Here is a 19,179-nt window from a genome sequence, read left to right as displayed (position 1 = left end):
TTCTTTCATCCACACCTGACGAAGGAGGAGGATCGCTCCGGAAGATCACATAATGGGCATTTCTCCACTCATTCATATGACTTCACATAAACACAGTAAACACCTAGTCGTTTGAATGGAAACTCGCAGTAGATACTTCTGCAGTAAAACCACAGTTATGGGATGCCATGTTTGGTTGTTATGTTATTATTCCTACATATTTGAGCTATTAAAATGTATACGTAAAATGTCTGGGTAATTAAAAAATTGTTTAATACTAGGAATTACCCTTTTTTTAGATAAATGTCTAAAAGCAAACTTTACTGCAAATTGACTGAAAATAAATGCATGCATTCTCAGAGATTCCCAAAGGCATAAAATATATATATTTTTTTTAAAAGCAAGAATTTCTTCTAACAAATAAAAGTAGCTTGATGAAATGTTTTTAGTAGTTTATTAATGAATATTAAAACATTTTATTGACCTTATTAGCTTCCTGAGTATTCGTTTAAAACCTGTTGTCCCAATGTTTCAAATTCTAAATAATAAAAACATTACTTAAAATAAATAAAAATAAAATAAATGGTAACTGATTACTCAATACTCCAGCCAGAATCTAATAAGGTCAATAAAAACATGTCTAAAATATTCATACAAAAATGTATGAAGGGATTTGGATTTTTAAGCATAATTTTTTGTGCCTTACATTTGCGAATTTCTAAGAATGCATGCATTTATTTGCAATAAATTAATAAAAAAATCGAATAAAATAAATGGGTACCACTTTATTTTGACGGTCCGCTTTAGACATTCTACTAACAGTAAGCAACTTTGCAATTACATGTCAACTAGCAGTCATTAGAGTATTAGAAGACTGTCTGCTCAATAACTTCAAACACTTTATTTTGATGGGTCTGCAACATACTGACTATCAGAAACTTTGCAAGTATATGTCAACATATTCTACTAACCCTAAACAGTCTACTCCGAGTTAGTAGAATCTCTAAAGCAGGGGTGTCCTGCACTCGGTCCTGGAGGGCCGGTGTCCTGCAGAGTTTAGATTCAACCCTAATTAAACACACCTGATCCAGCTAATTAAGTACTTCAGACATGCATAGTATATGTGTTTCAGCAGGGTCGAATCTAAACTCTGCAGGACACCGGCCCTCCAGGACCGAGTGCAGGACACACCTGCTCTAAAGTGTAAAAAATTTACTCGTACATCAGATGGACAAGATCATAGTATCTCTGAAACCCAGCTGTTCACATATCACCAGTCTCGCCAAAACAAAGACCAGCTTCAGTATCTGATCACAGACATGCTCAGAAATTACAGACTGCATCTCATGCAGCCAATTATGCACAATCATGCCAATTTCAAATGTTTACTGGACTCACAGTTTGAACTGAAAACACGGCCTTTGATTCACAGGCATTTCCTTATTATTAAACCTAATTCTTTATTTCCTTGTAATAATCAGACGGATTCCTTGCTTAATAACGCATGCTTCTAGAAATATTCTTTTGGTACTTTGAATGGTCTAAATTTCAAAAGAAGATTATTAAAATGGCGAGCTTGATTGCAGCAGTGTGATTGCTAAGAGGGAAATGTAAGAGCATTGAGTCATGACACTGAATCACACACAACTGGAGAGATATCACAGCCTAAGATGGCGGTGTCACAGATGCAAAAACCCATTTGCCAGGCCATACGACTTCCTGCTGGGAAATAATGATGTTCATTTTCTGAGGAACTGCCTTTGTTTTGATTTAGTTCTTGAAAATGTTTCATTTAGCCAGTAAAGGTCTGAGGGGTATATGCTGATCACTTATGAGACATTTCCAAAGCTAAGAGGAAGTTTACAGCAGGATACATACTATGACATAACACAACCCACGAGGTTTCTGGAGTTAAATGTAAACCACATACGAGTCTCTAACGAATGCACATAAACATATAGCGACAGAAAGCATGATTTCCTGAAAAGAACCGGATGAGATTCTGAAGGACACATGAATGAATTACGCGAGATCATCTGAGGATAGAACAAAATCATAAATAATCATATAAAAGAGAAGTCGGATGCAATTAACCTAGACATTTTTGAAGGCTGAAGTTACATTCATAACATCCATGCGGCATAATTACAATGAGATCAATGAAAATGCAAACCCTTTACAATTTGAAAAAAAGGTTTTTTTAGTCCAAAATGACAAACTGTCCTCAATCATTTACTATAGTTAATATTTACAACTGTGCAAAACATAAGTTTTTTTTTAATAAACATTACAAATGTGAATAAATTGATGATGGTAACTGGATGCATAAAAACTGAAAAAACAATAATTTATGCAATAAACTAATAACTTACCCAATATCATTTGAGTTGTTACATAAAAAAGGGACCAAATACAGAACAGAGCAAATGCATATATTACTGTTTTGCATTTGCAATGCATAACATTATATTATTTGATGCATAATATCTTCTATTTTAAACAAAATTACATTAAAAATGTGGTTGTTTTATATGTATTACAACAAAATGCCTGTCCGTTATTATGGGAGGAGGTTGAGGAATTGTGCACGTATGAACCTAGTGTGGTCATTAATGAGTGAATTTTTTTCCATGAATGTTGCATTTATTGAATGTTGCAATGATTCATGCTTCCCTTCTAGCTGTGGAGAGGGTCAGGTGAAAAGACAGCCAACAGCTGGAGAACAAAAGCACATCCCTCCATCACAAAGGAATATGAAAGAGTGTCACAGGATTAAACCAGTTTATTTCCAACAAACTCACACAGACACAACTGTTTGGGTTTTGCCACACACACACACACACACACACACGACATTATTTAGAAAAACATTACTCTTTACTATCCCTGACTCGCTCTGTTGCAGGTGTTCTTTTATTTTTATGTGTGTAAAGACGTCACAAATGGCAATTGCTTTTACACACACACACACACACACACACACACACACACACACACAAATGAAGTCACATCTCCAACAGGAAGTCCCTGAAAATGTTTGCTGCTGTTAATGCATCAGCATTTTAGTCACATAAAGGACTTTCTGCAAACAAGCTTTTCATTTCTCGTTATTTCATTCGTTCCCTCCTGTTCTCTGCCAAAGGGCCTTTGTGTCTTTGTACAAAATTGTCATGTTCCGTCTTATTAGTCAGTCCAAAGAGGAAAATAAAAAAATGTGTGTCAGCCACAAAGAGCAGGGGCGTAATTAAAAAGGAACACAGAGAACTAAAACAAACAAACAATTGGATAAAAAGCACCGCTGAGCCACAGCTGGTAAAGTTGTGTTTCATTTATTGAGGAAAGGAAAATAAACCAAAAGAATCTCAGTCAGGATTCCAGTTCCTACGAGAAACCTTTTTGGTTCTGCTATGATAAAGTGCACTTACAGTTATCACACTTTCCATTAGAGTTTGAGTCCTGGTATTTCTCTCTCAGACACACAGACACACGCATTGTACATCTCTTTTCTGGACCTAAAAAAATACACATAAAAGAGGACAAAACCGACAGGTGTGTTTTTTACATACAAGGTGTATAACTGACAGTCTAATTGGTTTTTAACATAAGCAGATGTTCATGTATGTGAGGGGATTCAGTCCACAGTATTAAGCAGTTACAGTACTTTTCAGTTTATAAGCTACTCTACAGAACAAACTTTAAATTGATCCAGGTCACCATAAGGGACCTGATTGAAATCATCTCTGACAAACACTCGTCAGCTTTTAATGTCTTCATTTGTAACCATGTGTTCTCCATGCGAATGACAGGTCAATTTGGATAGAATCATCTGGCGTTTTAAAAATATAATTTATTCCTAAACAGTATGTCTACATAATATTTATGTACAGTTTTATGACACAGAAATATCCATTTTATTTTCCAGTTCGAAGGACTGCGAGTTTCCTGTCACAATTTTGGCACAGTTCTGTTCATTTTGATCACTAACGAAACAAAAGAACAGGCATGGAAGAGAGAATGTGGTCGTGGTACCAAAAAAAAACCACCTTCAAACAACCACATATGCTCCAAAAAAACCAACTTTGCTGGCATCAATGGGAAACCTCAATTGAAAGAACAAGCGTCCAAATAATCAGTCAGCATCTATCAAGCCTCAGGAAACAACAGGACAAACACAAACACTGCATAGTCAATCCACATTGTGTTGTTACACAGTGTTCATACATCTATATTGCATGTAGTGTGGCTTTAACATATAATTACATATTATAATGTTGATTGAGGAGTGTGAAAATACAGGTACAACAAACCTAGAATGAATGAATCAACACCATAAAACCTACTCTAGTTTTTTATCCCTAATAACTTACTAAACTGTTGTGCTGTGGACGGACAAAAAAAGGTAAATAAAATGGTAAATTAAACATTTGCCTATAGATATCTACACCCTAAATAAACAGGAGTACCAATCAGTTGTGTTTCTGGAAAAAAAATGTTGGTGTAAAATGATCATGGAATGTTCCCTGTATTGCACCTTGTTTCCCTTCGATAACTTTTTCCAAGTCAGTCTCTCCCATTTATGTAAAAAATTAAATGTTAAAAATCAGGATTAACAGTACGTTTCTGTACCGTCTTGTATAAAGTTTCCCATTTATCTGAAGTCAGGCTCTCTCCTGACTATACAACGTCAATTAAATAGTAAAAGCCCTCTCAGATAAAAGCCATTCACATCAAAGAAATTGAAATAAGTGTGCACGTTCTTATCGTAACCGCGACAACCTATCACATACTTCTATAAGCCCTAAACCTAAACTTCACTGCATTGCAATCATCTCAAGACTGGTGCATTTTAAGTTTCTCCTACCACCAATCTCTTATGTTCAAGACTTTTAAAGAAAAAAAACAGATCCCCAAACATGAACATCGACTGACAATTTACTCACACTCAGGCCATCCTAAAAGTTGATGAGTTTGCTTGTACATGAGAACTTTACTTCACTCGCTCACCAAAGGGATCCTCTGCAGTGAATGGGTGCCATCAGAATGACCCAATACATTCCATGAATTAATGTCTTGAGAAGCAAAAAGCTGATTGTTAGTAATAAATAAATTCAATTAATTGGAGAAAGCAATATTATGGACATGGAGCTGTGTGGGTTACTTATGAACTTTTTGTGATGTATGTATCAGCTGTATGGACTATCATTATGACGGCACCCATTCGCTACAGAGGATCTTTGGGTGGGCAAGTGGTTTAATGAAAACAATTTCTCCAACCATGTTCTGATGAAGAAACAAACTCAACCACATCTTGGATGGCCTTGGGGCGAGTAAATGTTCGACAAATTTTCATTTTTGGGTGAATTACTCCTTTAAAACCCCAAAGTAATGATTAAAAGAAATGTCACATCATTTTGCTTTGTGAAAATGACCAGGGACCAAGTTACAACATCTATGGATTCAAGCCAACTGGAGGAACTAAAGCAGGAACTAAAAGGTGAGACTTCTCCTAACTAAAAAGCAGACTTCTTTTACGGGATGAAGTCAGTCAGGACCGGCAGATTTAGGTGAACCTAACAACAAGAGTTGACTGCAAGGTTGTTAACACTTGTAACTACTGTAAGTAAGTAAGGCCATTACCTACAATGGAAGTTAGGTAACAACAGTGTTAGATAAGGGAGACAAAAGCAGCATTTCAGCCTTGCAGTTCTGCCCTTTTTCTTTGTTACTCGAACAGAGCAAAGAATTCAATAGAACAACTTTTGAAAACTGTCTGGATAACAAAACTGCAACTATTTCTGGATGAAAAGCAAAGTCACTTCACAGCAGCTACCTGCATGACTAAATGCAGACACACACACACACACACACACTCACGTAACAGACAGCTCAGAATCATAATCTCATTCCACAACATGCCAAAATCCAAAACAAATTGTCACACAGTGCAAACAGCCCCTCTGATGACCAGGACTGAACCAGGATGTGCAGACTGAACCGGCTACTGGGTAAGAGTCGTGAGAAGGAGGACAGATGAGTGGGCATCACAGTATGGAACATCTAAAGTGACCCAAAACGGGTCCCTGACCTTGAGCAAGAGATCGAGAGAGAAAAACTCTCTTCCTGGTTTCAGATTCCCAGGATGAGAGGCACTTTCCTGGGCACTGAACAAACAGAAGCAGTGACCCTTCTTAAAGTACCAGGACTCATTGCTCCTTTTGTAGCTTTTTGATTCCTTCAAGTTTTCACAAGTATTGTAGTTGAATATGTTGTGATTTTTTTTGTTGTCGTGTTGCTTTTGTGTTACTTATTGTTATTTATAAAGTGCCTTCCAGATGCAGGTGACTGACTTGAGGGTCAGATTTGAAGATGCATTTTTCCCCCGCAGAGTGCAGCGAGATTGGGAGAATGGGGAATGTCTTACTGGCAAATGGGATTATAGAGGGCTTTTGGCACTCAGTCTCAGCTGGAGACCCTGAGTATGAGATGAAGAAAAGGAGAGGGATGTGGAAAAGGAATCTAGCGGATGTCATCTTCACAAATACCCTTCCTTTTGATCTCTTCTGGCGTTCCTCCTCTGCTCTTCATTTGTTCTCCCTCTGCTCCTTCATTCTCTGGACTGATAGAACAGGATGTATCCTGACTCAGAGTTCTTGGAAATGTCTGAAGTCAAACCGTAGAACTCCTCTATCGCCTGTGCATCAATTTTCTGTGTGAGAAATGGAAAGGAATAGATAAAGAAAAAAATGCTGAGAAAAGCCAGGAAAGAGTTTTAGGGTTGATATTTTGACCTTATGCTACCATTCAAATCCGGGGAATGTTTTTTTTAATGTTTTAAAAAGAAGTGTAGTGTTCACCAAGGCTCCATTTATTGAAAAAAAATTCAGTACAAATGTAAATATTTTTGAAAAATAACTGTTTATATATATATATATATATATATATATATATATATATATATATATATATATATATATATATATATATATATATATATATATATATCTTAAAGCGCAAGTCAAAAAGCTGAATTTTCATGGATAAAAATATCAAAAGAACAGCATTTATTAAAAAAAAAAATCTCATGTAGCATTATACATTTCTTTACTGTCACTTTTGATCAATTTTAAAGTATTATTGTGAGGAGAGAAAAAAAAAAACACACACTGACACCCAAATTTTGAACAGATATGTATATGCATGCGTGTGTGTGTGTGTGTGTGTGTGTGTGTGTGGCGGCAGAGTTCATACCTCAACAATGTCATCATCAAACAGCAGCCAGAAGCCATGACTCTTTACGATGGTGATGTAATGCCCTCTGTTTGGGCCGCTAACAAACACACAGTTACAGAGGCAGTGTTTAAACTTTTGAAGAAAATCCATTTTAAACATATAAACAATTACCATTTCTTAAATATTTTACCACTAAAAACAAACAAATCCCAAATAAAATCTAATGGATCTTTTTTATCTTTATTTTTGATACATTTTCTTATAGGAAAACATTACTATTATAGTGTACTTTCACATTATGGCAAATATATTTGCACCATAGATTGTTGAGACTCCAGCGACTTACATGGTCAGTATTTATATGACTTAATGCACCAACATGGCAGACTGTGTTAAGACAGTTTGTTTTTATATGCTGCAGATGTACATGTTTGACAGTTCTCATACCTGCCACAGTGGACCACCACAGCGACGAGGTCGTACATGCGGTCGAGGTTGACGGCGTCTCCGGAGGTGTTGAAGAGCCGGAGCTCTAGTGGAAAGACCACTCGATAGCTCAGTTTAGTGTACCGATGCAGCTGCTCCATGTACTTAAAGCGTTTCAGATGAAGAGCCAGGATCATGGGCAGCTTCTTCACACGCATACTGGAACATACACACATGCACATAAAATTAATTAAATTAAACGTTCCATTTTCTTTTGAAAATTTTTTTAAAAATAGTGAAACTTTCATATATTTTAGGTTTATTAAATACGAAGTAAAACATTTAAAAAAAAATTTGTTTTCATTTTGATTCAAAAATTCAGCATCTCAAAATATTAGAATATTTCCTAAGATCAATTAAAAGAGGTTTTGCAAAACCTTTCCTGAAGAAAAACCCCTCAAAAAAACCCTCTTTTTCTGAAGAGCGGGTGACTCTTGATGCACTGACTCCAGCTTCAGCTCACTCCTTGTGAAGCTCTCCCAAGTGTTTAAATCAGCTTTGTTTGACAGTATTCAAGCTTGTGGTCCTCCCTGTTACTTGAACACCTTTTCCTACCCAGTGTCTTCTTTCCAGTCAACTTTGCATTTAATATGCTTTGGTACAGCACTCTGTGAAGAGCCGCCCCTTACAGTAATGACGTTTTGTGACTCAACTTCTTTGTGGAGGGTGTCGAGGATTGTTTTCTGGACCACTGCCAAGGCAGCAGTCTTCCCCATTATTGTGGTTTCAAATAACAAGAGATATCCAGGTTTTGTACTGTTGGGATTTCCATTTGATGAAACTCCAATATAAATATTCTAATATTTTGTGATACTGGATTTTTGACTTTCGTGAGCTGTAAAGCTCCATTCGTCAAAATTAAAACAAAAAGTTATAATTTACATGTAATGAATCTAGAATATATGAAAGTAATGAAATATATAAGCTTCTAATATATATATATATATATATATATGTTACAAAAAATTACTTGAATTATTCAAATTAGTTTGAATATTATTTTATTATTTATTCTGAAATCTTACATGCACAAACTCACCGTTTCTGTGCCTCTTGTTTGCTACAGCACGTCTCACAGTAGTATTTATACTCACTGCACAGGGTCTCTGTATTACTGAAGTCCCTGTAAAAGCCATCAGACCACACACATCAACACAGAGGGAAATAACTGGTTGTGTACATAAGCATGCATGATTACTGTTATATTACAGTGTTTTTATATGTTTACCTGAGACAGTGTGTTATTGAAGTGTTCTGCTCAACATCCACGGACAAATCCAAAAAGTCTTCATCCTTGCTACTGACCTATAAAAACAAAAGGGCATGTGAGTTCACAAAGCATTTGAGAAAGAAGAGAACACATCTCTTCAGAAACTGTGATCTCGCCACCCACAGAGACAATATTAGCCGTCAAGCATCTTCAAGGGGCAGAGAGTTAGCGGGGACTCATTTCTACAAAGATGTTTATCACGCATGTTGGCGACCCTTTCTACGAACAGTTTCAGCTGGTGAATGGGTTGCACTCTGTTGACCTGATTGTCTCCTGTTGTCTTGCAGTGAGGATGTGAGAACAGGTGTGTAGCACTCAACTGTCTAACGCCAATGTGTTAATACAAAAAAAAAGTAGGTTAATCAACAAAAAAAAAGTGGGCCACATGATGGACAGATGCTACCTCATGCTTTCCTCATGCTACAAAATTCAAAAAATTCTTTGATCCTACATTTACATATCAATTGCAGAATTTACATGATTATAACTGTATTTTATTAATCATTAATATTAAAGATATAAAGATATATGTCATAAAACTGTTTATTATACATTTTAAAAATAAATAAATAAAGAATTAAAAACAAAAGATCCTGAAAACTGTATGTCATTCAATACTGCTTGATCTTTTTTTTTTTATAATAAATATATAAAATCAGAATTTGGACATAGGTTCTCTGAATTCCATGTTTACTTTTTACAATTTACAATTAAGATCCTTTTTTTTGTTTTATCTTAAAATTTAATTTTATATCTTCAGTTTACATCTTGAGTTTTAGTTTCACAATTCTGATTTCTATATATATATATATGGTAACACTTTAGTATTGGGAGCAATTCCCAATATTAACTAGTTGCTCATTATCATACCTCTTATTTACAAATCAGTTGTTTATCAGTATTTATTGCACATAGCAGCACTCTCACCGTTTCACAGTTGAGACAGCGCGTCTCATTGGTCAGCGTGCCCTGGAAGATATCGTGAACCCAGGTGGGCTCGGCCTTGTTCTGTTCGGGCTCGGAGTCCGTGGCAATGGTAGTACCGTTGTTCTTCAGTCGTCCGTTCTGTTTTTCCTGTTTCTTCTCCTCTTGCAGGATGTCAGCCACCGTGTTCAGCAGGTAGTTCAGGAACTCGTGGGCATCTTGCTGCATGTAGTTATCAAACAGGTCTACAAGAAGAGAGCAAAACGTGTAACATTAGCTAGCAATCCTGCAGATTTGAAGTGTGAAAGAACTATCTTTAGACTAAAAGGCCAACTATAAAGATAAGTATAACAAGAACTACATTAGTATTGTGATGGGAGGAGCCAGCGACAGACACAGTGGGCGTGGCGTCAGGCCTCGGAGAGGCTTTTCTTTATTAACAAAATAAATAATAATACAAAATAATAAAGTGTCCAGGGAAAGTGTCCAAATAAAGGGGATCTGGTGTCATCGCGTCGTACACGGGAAAGTGAAGGTTGAAGCCGTGTTCCAGTTATATTAAGGGTCCAGGTATATGTTTACCTGAGTCAGTGTGCGCGACACGTGTTCTTTTCTGGTCCGCGGACAAATCCGGCGGCTTCATCCGCGGCGCTGACCGCTGCAAAAGGGGCGGCAGAGTGGGATGAGCTCTGTGTTCACGGACGGGCGGGTGAGGTCCATCGCGCACCCTTCCTGGACCCACGAGGACACCAGCGTGCATGCGGGGAAGGGACTCATCTCCGAGGAGAGATGCGGTCAGGTATTTAACGGCGGCGGTGACAAGGCTAATCCCTTCAGGTGCGCCTGCGTCACACGCCGCCAGACCTGACCGATACCACGCCCCTCCTCTCGAACACACCCACTCCCGTCGGGAGCCTGGTGAAAGAGCGGCGAATAAAGGACGGGGTGATGGTGACAATAAAGAGGAGGGGCAGCCGACTCGTCACATTCCCCTCCCCAAAAGCGCAACCCGTCAGGCGGTCGCCGCTACGCAGGAGTGCTACCTTCCTCAACCAGGCTCCAGCGGTCGGAGTGGGCGGGGCAGGGATTCCTCTCGAATTGCTCCCTCTCGCACCGGGACAGAGAAACCGGGAATTAGTCGGAATGCTCAACCAGCCACCGGGTAAATGACCATAAGCAAGCGTCACTTACCCTTCCTGGTGGCTGGGAGCGAGTCTCCGTTGTTCCTCCATCCCGGCATGGGTACCAGCGAGAGGGGATGGCGTCATCAGATGTCGCCCAACTGTGCCGTCTAAGCTCGCCTTGCCCGCATTCTCCACCACTGTGACGGGAGGAGCCAGCGACAGACACAGTGGGCGTGGCGTCAGGCCTCGGAGAGGCTTTTCTTTATTAACAAAATAAATAATAATACAAAATAATAAAGTGTCCAGGGAAAGTGTCCAAATAAAGGGGATCTGGTGTCCTCGCCGTGCCACGGGAAAGTGAAGGTTGAGGCCGTGTTCCAGGGGAAGGGTCCAGGTAAGGGGCGGAGTCCGCGGTCGCTACGCTCCCCTTTTTCTGGTCCGGGCGCGAGGGGCGGCGGCTTCTTCCGCGGCGTCTCGTGAACCCGGTGGGCTCGGCGGCAGAGTGGGATGAGCTCTGTGTTCACGGACGGCGGGTGAGTCCATCGCGCACCTTCCTGGACCCACGAGGACACCAGCGTGCATGCAGGGGAAGAGACCGGTCTCCCGAGGAGACGCGGTCAGGTATTTAACGGCGACGGTGACAAGGCTAATCCCCTTCAGGTGCGCCTCGTCACACGCCGCCAGACCTGACCGATACCACGCCCCTCCTCTCGAACACACCCACTCCCGTCGGGAGCCTGGTGAAGGGCGGCGAATAAAGGACGGGGTGATGGTGACAATAAAGAGGAGGGGCAGCCGACTCGTCACAGTATCCACACCAATGCATGACAATGTATTTATCAAAAGCAACAATGGATGATAAAAATCACTGTGCATCACAACTGGGATGTATAGAGACAGGTCAAATCAACTTAAAAGATTAATGTTTAAATATCATATTTCGACTTCAGCAACCCCAAGCAACCCCTTCTTTACCCCAAGTCCTGTTTTTTTTCAGTCCGTTCCAGTTAACTATACTAAAAAGATTTTTTTCTAGCATTTGCAATCATAAAGTTAATCTGTGTGAGTGAGTATGTGTGTGTAGCTGGTGAAGTGACTTCTCTCTGATAGAGGTCTCTATTGTTCATTCATAGCGAGGGCATTTTCTGGAATGAGACAGAAGAACAAATCCTCTTTTATGCTACATATTATCCCTCCCCTCTCCCTCAAAACACTCACACACCTGATCTGTTACACCTGCTTTTCCTTCAGCATTTCACACAGTGGTTTACTGTTAGTTTGGTCAGGTTTGATTTTTCCACGTCGGATACAATTTTTATAAACAGGGTTTTCTGCATTATATTTAACAAAATGTCAACCAAACGTATCTGAAAACATTTGAGCAGTTTTGTGGGATTCTGGCAGGACAAATTAGCAGTAAACAAAGTCAGAATGGAAACCCTATTTAACTTTAACTAAAGGAAAAATGAAAAAGAAACTCAGTAAAGACATTGAAGCAGACTTCTAGGCAGACAAGCACTGAAAACATCTTGTTCCGCTAATCGCTAATTTCTGACCAGTTTGTCGCCATTCATGAAGGTTACACAATGAAAGTGCGTCATCTGCCAATTTGTTAATGGGCACTTGGTTGATGGCACCACGGGAATTAGGGCCCTATGATTTCCAAGATGCCAAACACACAGACAGAATTTAGTCAGTATAGGCATTAATGTAGAATTTAGCAAAAATAGATCATTTATAAATAGGTTTTATAAATTCATTTGATTACCACAGTTTTGATGATACATTTTTATTCCACCATAAAACATAGCACCCTGACAATTGTTAAAATGAAATTTGTGGAAAAAACAAACAAACTAATATTTGGGGGAAAATAAAAACCAATTTGACAGGGCTCTATAATTTTTTTAAAATTTGAATAAATTATTGTTAAGTAATATTAAATAATTTAATCACACATGCTTTTTAGTTATTAAAATTTAACTGAGAATTTGAAATAAGGGCTTAAAAAGAAAAAAAGAAATTATGGAAATCGTAATCTGGAACATGCATTTGATGATATTAAAAGCAAAAATATATTACCACTCAGGATTTTTAAGATTGTTTTGGGTAAATAATGAAATAATTAAAAAAATAATGAAAATGTTCAGAAATTGTATTACTATTTAAATAACCTGTTTTCTGTGTCAATATAAATTTATAAAAAAGCAACATTTTCAGCAGCAGCTTCCTCAGCCTTTAATGTACATGATTTGCACTCAACAACAACAAAAAGACCTTACTAACACTAAGATTTCGAGGTAAATATATTAAGATGTTAGATAATTCAAATAACTGAAATGTGTAGTTATCTACCAGCAGTGCTTAACTAGGTCATGTTACCCAGTTTCCTCACCATTCTCCTTCCGCAGACGTGAGATGAACTTCTTGGGAGGGATCACGCCCACCTTCTTCTTCTGCGTGGCGATGCTGTGGAAGAGGTCGGCCAGACAGGTAAGAAGGTTCTCCTTCTTCTTCTGCTGGACTTTATACGCCAACACATTCTCCCTGAAAGGCCGGCAGAAATACAGAGCCTGCAACACTGAGTTACAGTAGCACGTGTTCCCAAACTAGAGAAAAAGACACAGAAAGAAGAAGAATTCATTCAGGCTGAGCTAATCAATCCTTGAGCGGGAAACAAACAAAGCACACTTGGGATGCAATTCAATCTGATTTATGAAACCGAGAGGTCAAATCTGGAAGAGTGCCAGGTAAGAAATGTGCCAGACATGGGTCAAACACAGAGAACCCCACCGAATGCGGATCTGCATGAGACATTTACAATGAAGAAAAACTCCCTGCTCCCCGCTAAAAGCAAATAAAATGGTTGAAAAAACTAATGGTGGAATCAAAAGCTCTTTAAAAACATGACCTGCACAGAGGCTGAAAGAGCAGCACTTGCTGTTACCCTGACAACAGAGCATTGTTTTTCTTGCAAAGGCCTTTTCCCGTTCCCTCACGCTGACAATGGAGTTGTTTTAGGGGCTTTTTGGCATTTTTATTGACAGTGAAAGCAGAGAGATGACAGAAAATTACCACAATAAGAGAGGGATAACAGTTACAGGAGGAAGATGTCATGAGTATTCAAAAGTGACAACGACTGAAGGTAAAAACACAATAATAAACATTGAAATGCAGTGATTACGGCACCCAACACTTTGTGGTTAACACATTATTAATGCGTCAATACTTTGCAGTGGTCCTTAGTAACACTAGTTCCTTGGTTACAGTGTTCATATAATTTAAGCTGTATAATTGTCATCATGCTGCATGTATTTTTTAAAACTCATCTTACATATTTAACCCAGATGCCTTAATTTAGGAAGGTCACATATATAAACTTACCTCCAAGGAAGCTCAGTATTTTCTGTGTGGCATTCTAGTACATATGCAGACATATAATTTTGGAATCAAACTAATCAATTCTCTAATTAAGCTAATTGCTTTGTTTTATCGTCACATTACGACGGCAATAAATGCTTAATTAAAATTAAAGCAACTCTAATTAGATCAGGCTGACAGTTCTCCTATAAACCCAAATAAAGAAAAACAAACAATAATAACTGTGACCTAATTTATGCAAACCTCTTCTATTCACATATCAATTATCTAAATATTTGACAGTAAGAAAAATAACAACCGTGGCCTGATTTCTGTGAATCTCACTGACAATTCAGCGAATCATCGAATTAACCGCTCGGGCAAAACAAAGCGACAGCTTGACCTGAAAGATTCAGCTATAAGACTGAACGGTAGCATGCTCAATAATCACACCAGCTGCACTAATGGCAGCAGGAATAAATCCAGTTTTGTCAAGATGACATTTTCTGCAGTAATAAAAATCGAACACTAATATATTTTGCGGAAGGGTACAAAATAAACCACCCACTTCTGTTGAAAACATAAACAAATAAAAGGATTAGCAGGTTGTGAACCAGTTCACTAAATCTTTTCAGCTCGTTGCTTTGCTTTGATGTTGTGGTATTCCTCAAATTCACAATGAATAACGTTGTTAGGTACGACAACTGAACAAGCAAAACTGAAGAAACCAAATTACTCAAGGCTTCACTCAACAAATATGCAAACCGCTACCATGTGTGTGATATTTTTTTGCCCCCACTGGCTCACATGTAAAGCCATGTGTCTGGCTCCGTGCGATACTTACATTGACCAATCCAAAGTAGTGTTCATTAATTGGGAACTGCTCTGGACCAATGTCTTTCTCCAGAGCAGAGGCATTGGTGCCCTGAAAGGACAGAAATTGAGAGAAGTTAGAGACTTGCCAATTACGCTTCAATTTTACATCGAATTACACGTTTTGAGACAAAAAAAAAATCAATAATGAATCAAGAATCAAGTTTTGTAATGGCCTAATTTATCAGCAGCTGAGTGACATGAATAATGGATAGAACAACGGAGCAGGAAGTGATGCTGGATAAGAATCCATGACAGAATGTAACCGAATCAGCAGGACGAGCTCAGAGTTTCACTTTGGCCTGACTCCAGACGTTTTCTCTTTTAGTAACACAAACCAGTGACAGATTACAAGAGAGAAATTCACTGTTCGTAAGGTACCAGCCACAACTACTGTACATATATTCATTTTTTTCTTTGAAATTTCACCTAGAAAATGCCAGAAATATCACTGAATATGACAAAATTATCAAGTGATTTGAAGGCATGTCTTATATACATTTTTTATTTAGTAATAAGTAAATACTGTGGTCTTGTTTTGGCATGTTTTTGCACTCAGGCATAGAAATCAAAGCCATTTTGCAAATCAGTTTCAATAAATGTGCAGGATGTTTTTAGATCTGGCATTTAATGCATGTGTCATAGCCTAACAAAAGATTGAGGAAAATTTTATTCCGTATGATAAAAATGATTTAATTCCATAAAATTTATGGTGAAAAACTGGCAGCTGTGGTGGCCGTAATTCTACAGTTAAAATGTGGTAACAGCTTTTTGTTTTTTTAACGCCTTTAAGTAACTGATAATGTTAATGAAATTAAGGTATTGTAAGTATTGAAATCTGTTTTGTACCTTTGAAATACACTGATAACCACCAAATGTAGGTGAACAATAAATTATGGTGAGACTCATTAAACTTAAGTATGCAATAAACTTTAATTTAACAACATTAGATGTAACATACAACCCTAAGAAACATAATTGATAAGAAAAACAATGAAGAAAGAATATAGTGATTTTAAAGAAAAAAAGGCAATGCAGGGAATTTTTACTGTAGCATTTTCACTATATATGTAGAAAATGGTTTATGGTGTGTGTGTGTATATATATATATATATATATATATATATACACAAACCATAAAAATTTTATCCCAGTTTGAGTTTTTATTCATTAATATTTTTTTATGCTGTTCTTCTGTTTCTTTCTATTTAACTTTCATTTTTCACAAAAATATCAGAGAAACAATTTTTGAGATGAAAAATATTTTGTCAATATTGTATCTACTGTATATTTTAATCAATGTGCCCATGGTCAGCATAAAATACATTCAAAAACATTAAATAATTTACTGACTCCAAACTTTTGCATACAGCAGTTCTTTTATAACCTAACATATCTTTAGAACCAATTATATCTGAATGACTCTGAATGAGCAGACCAGGTAATGCCTAAACACCACAATCAGATCCAGAGATCAAAGTCATACACCAGTAAAGTCAACACCATGACTGACAGCTGAAAGATGGGAAATAGCCACTCTCTATATCTCAGCATTGTCTAGTTTAGTGTCATTAACCCAACCGAGACAGCAACCTTTTTATCTGTAGGAAATATGAATCCACAAAGGCCTTCAATTCCAGCACTAATAGATCTTCATTGCCTTTTGAAATATAAATATGCCATTGTGCAAGGCAGAGCTTGAATATTTTAGGTCATAATAATTAACAACTGGCAAGTAATGGGCTGCATTGGTTCATGAGGGCTATCAAATCCTCTGAGCTCACAAGCTTTGAAAAATGAATTGACGTTATGTTGGCTAAACAATGTAAAGATACTTCTGCCAACCCTTTGACTTCATGAATGGGGGAATTCTCTAGTTGACCACATACAGCCGTCTTTGTTCCTGCTTAGAACTCTTCCACAGCACAAAACGAGCATGTACACAAACACACCAAAAACATACTAAAGTACAGTTAATAGAGCAATGTTTTCAAACTAAAAGACAGGTCTGCATTTGTGCACACCAAACACACATTAATTGAGGCCATTTAAGCAGAACTGAACATGGAAGACATAAAGGAGAACATTTCATTAGCTTGCCTTGTATCTGTGGTCAATGAGCCACTAAGATGTGGCCCCAAACACACACTGATGAACAAATGAACCCTGTCCGGCCATTGGTTACATAACCAGCACTAAACAGCAGTCAGACGTTAAGTCTGTGCCCCCTCATGCTGGCAATAATTCACTCTTCTTGTTCCTAATCACATCTAGCTCAGGCTGACACAATACCTACAGTTATCTAAGGATTACATCTGACAGGGGACAGTGTCTTCAGGCCAATTAAAGACACTGCAATTTTCAGGAAATGTCAGATATCCCACAGAAACCACAGCATTACGTAAAACACTCGGCTCTGCTCCCATTAACCATCTTAAAGAAAGCACTACAGAAACATTAAGTACACAATTGCAGAATTGCAGGCACTTTTTTTTTTGCTTAAGAAGAGTAATATAAGTACAGTGATGGTTATATTAAAAGTCTCCTTAAGCTATATATATATATATATATATATATATATATATATATATATATATATATTTTTTTTTTTGCGTGTGCGTGTTTGGGGTGAACTCAAGGCTGAAATTTAAGACATTATTTAATAGTGCAGTCATGGCATAAAAATGCCAAAAGCACTAAAATACTAACACTGAAAATAAAATGAAAACTGAAAATATAAAATATAATTGATCAAGAAATACTATAATATTATAGTATATAGTAATGCTAAAAACATCTAGCTCGAACGAGACCCACCCAGCACAAAGCTATCGTATGACTTCAGAAGATGATATTGCTTTTAGGGTCTTGCTTTATTAGAAATTTTTACGTTTTAAAGATCCACAGACTATTCATTTAGACGGCACAGATAGGAGTGATACATACATCACAACAGTTTTAATTTAATGGAAACTATATTATTTAGAGAAGCTCCATATACTATAATATTTTAGCAAGTAACATTTATGAAACATACCCATCCTATCAAATTATGAGCAGGGCAAAAACAGAGCCACTCGGGGAGTAAAACTACAGAAAAGCCCCTCAAACACAGATAATTATAACTGGTTTCATCTTATAAAATGCAAGATTAACACACACTAAAATGATATATTACAACATAAATAAAGCACCGCTGATTCTGCTACATAGTACAGCCAGTGTAAGTAATTTCTCACACTTCTAGTCTCAGTTTGTTATTTCAACGTATCTATAGTTATGATAGAAGACGTGGTAAGTATCTGGTGATCCAAGCATACAGCAGCTCATAAATGAGGTCATGCACCTGATTGTGAGGAAAGCCATTCATCCATCATCATCATTACGTAAGAGCTAGCCAGCACGCGAAACACACACTTACACTTACCATATTACAGATGGAGGCGATGTTTCTGACAGTCATTTAGTTTATAACGTGCCCCTCGTTGCCATCTTTATGAAATAAACATGACTAACAGCAGCACACTGACAGGCCAAGCTGCAATCCCAAGCGAGGACAGCAATCAGTGACCATTCAATCCCCTCTGCTCATGCAAAGTGCAGGAAAAAGGCGAGAGATAAACGTCTGCGGCTTTCATCTAGTTGTTTTCTTCATGGTCACTGCGACTAAGAATAAAAATGCGGGATATATTTATTGTAAACATCTTTGCCAGTTGCACGGACTGAACGAAACATTCACATCCTGGATTAGCGGTCAAACCCCGCCCACTCGAACGCAATTGGTGCGTTTGGTGTTACGACACGAAACGCTGCTTGGTTGATTGACAGATTGAGTCACCAATGAATGCCGACGACGTGAACTTTAAGGGGTTGTCCCCGCAGCTCCACAGAACTCAAAGCGCACAAATTGACATATTCTCTTCCAATCGTTAA

At 37.8% G+C, this 19,179-nt stretch overlaps 1 protein-coding gene across 1 annotated transcript; it reads right to left on the bottom strand.

Annotated features, from left to right (window-relative positions):
* Window positions 1-3,292: 3,292 nt before the first annotated feature.
* Window positions 3,293-19,004, bottom strand: usp46 (ubiquitin specific peptidase 46). The gene is made up of 9 exons (XM_043220358.1): window positions 18,674-19,004; window positions 15,218-15,298; window positions 13,409-13,622; window positions 9,893-10,134; window positions 8,924-9,000; window positions 8,735-8,818; window positions 7,657-7,854; window positions 7,228-7,306; window positions 3,293-6,685 (listed from the first exon to the last, which is right to left on the bottom strand). Exons 1-9 carry the CDS (start codon window positions 18,707-18,709, stop codon window positions 6,584-6,586), a joined length of 1,113 nt encoding a protein of 370 aa, XP_043076293.1. The 5' UTR covers window positions 18,710-19,004; the 3' UTR covers window positions 3,293-6,583.
* Window positions 19,005-19,179: the final 175 nt, after the last annotated feature.

Source organism: Puntigrus tetrazona, chromosome 20 (assembly GCF_018831695.1).
Source record: "Puntigrus tetrazona isolate hp1 chromosome 20, ASM1883169v1, whole genome shotgun sequence".
Classification (NCBI taxonomy): Eukaryota; Metazoa; Chordata; class Actinopteri; order Cypriniformes; family Cyprinidae; genus Puntigrus; species Puntigrus tetrazona.
This window is presented reverse-complemented; position numbering and strand designations above follow the sequence as displayed.

Coding starts and splice junctions, on each gene's coding strand:
- usp46 (XM_043220358.1), bottom strand. CDS start 18,709: ATGACTGTCAGAAACATCGCCTCCATCTGTAATATG. Junction 10,135..13,408: donor ACGTCTGCGGAAGGAGAATG/GTGAGGAAACTG, acceptor CTCTTCTTGTAG/ACCTGTTTGATAACTACATG. Junction 7,855..8,734: donor AAACAAGAGGCACAGAAACG/GTGAGTTTGTGC, acceptor TGTATGTTCCAG/TATGCGTGTGAAGAAGCTGC.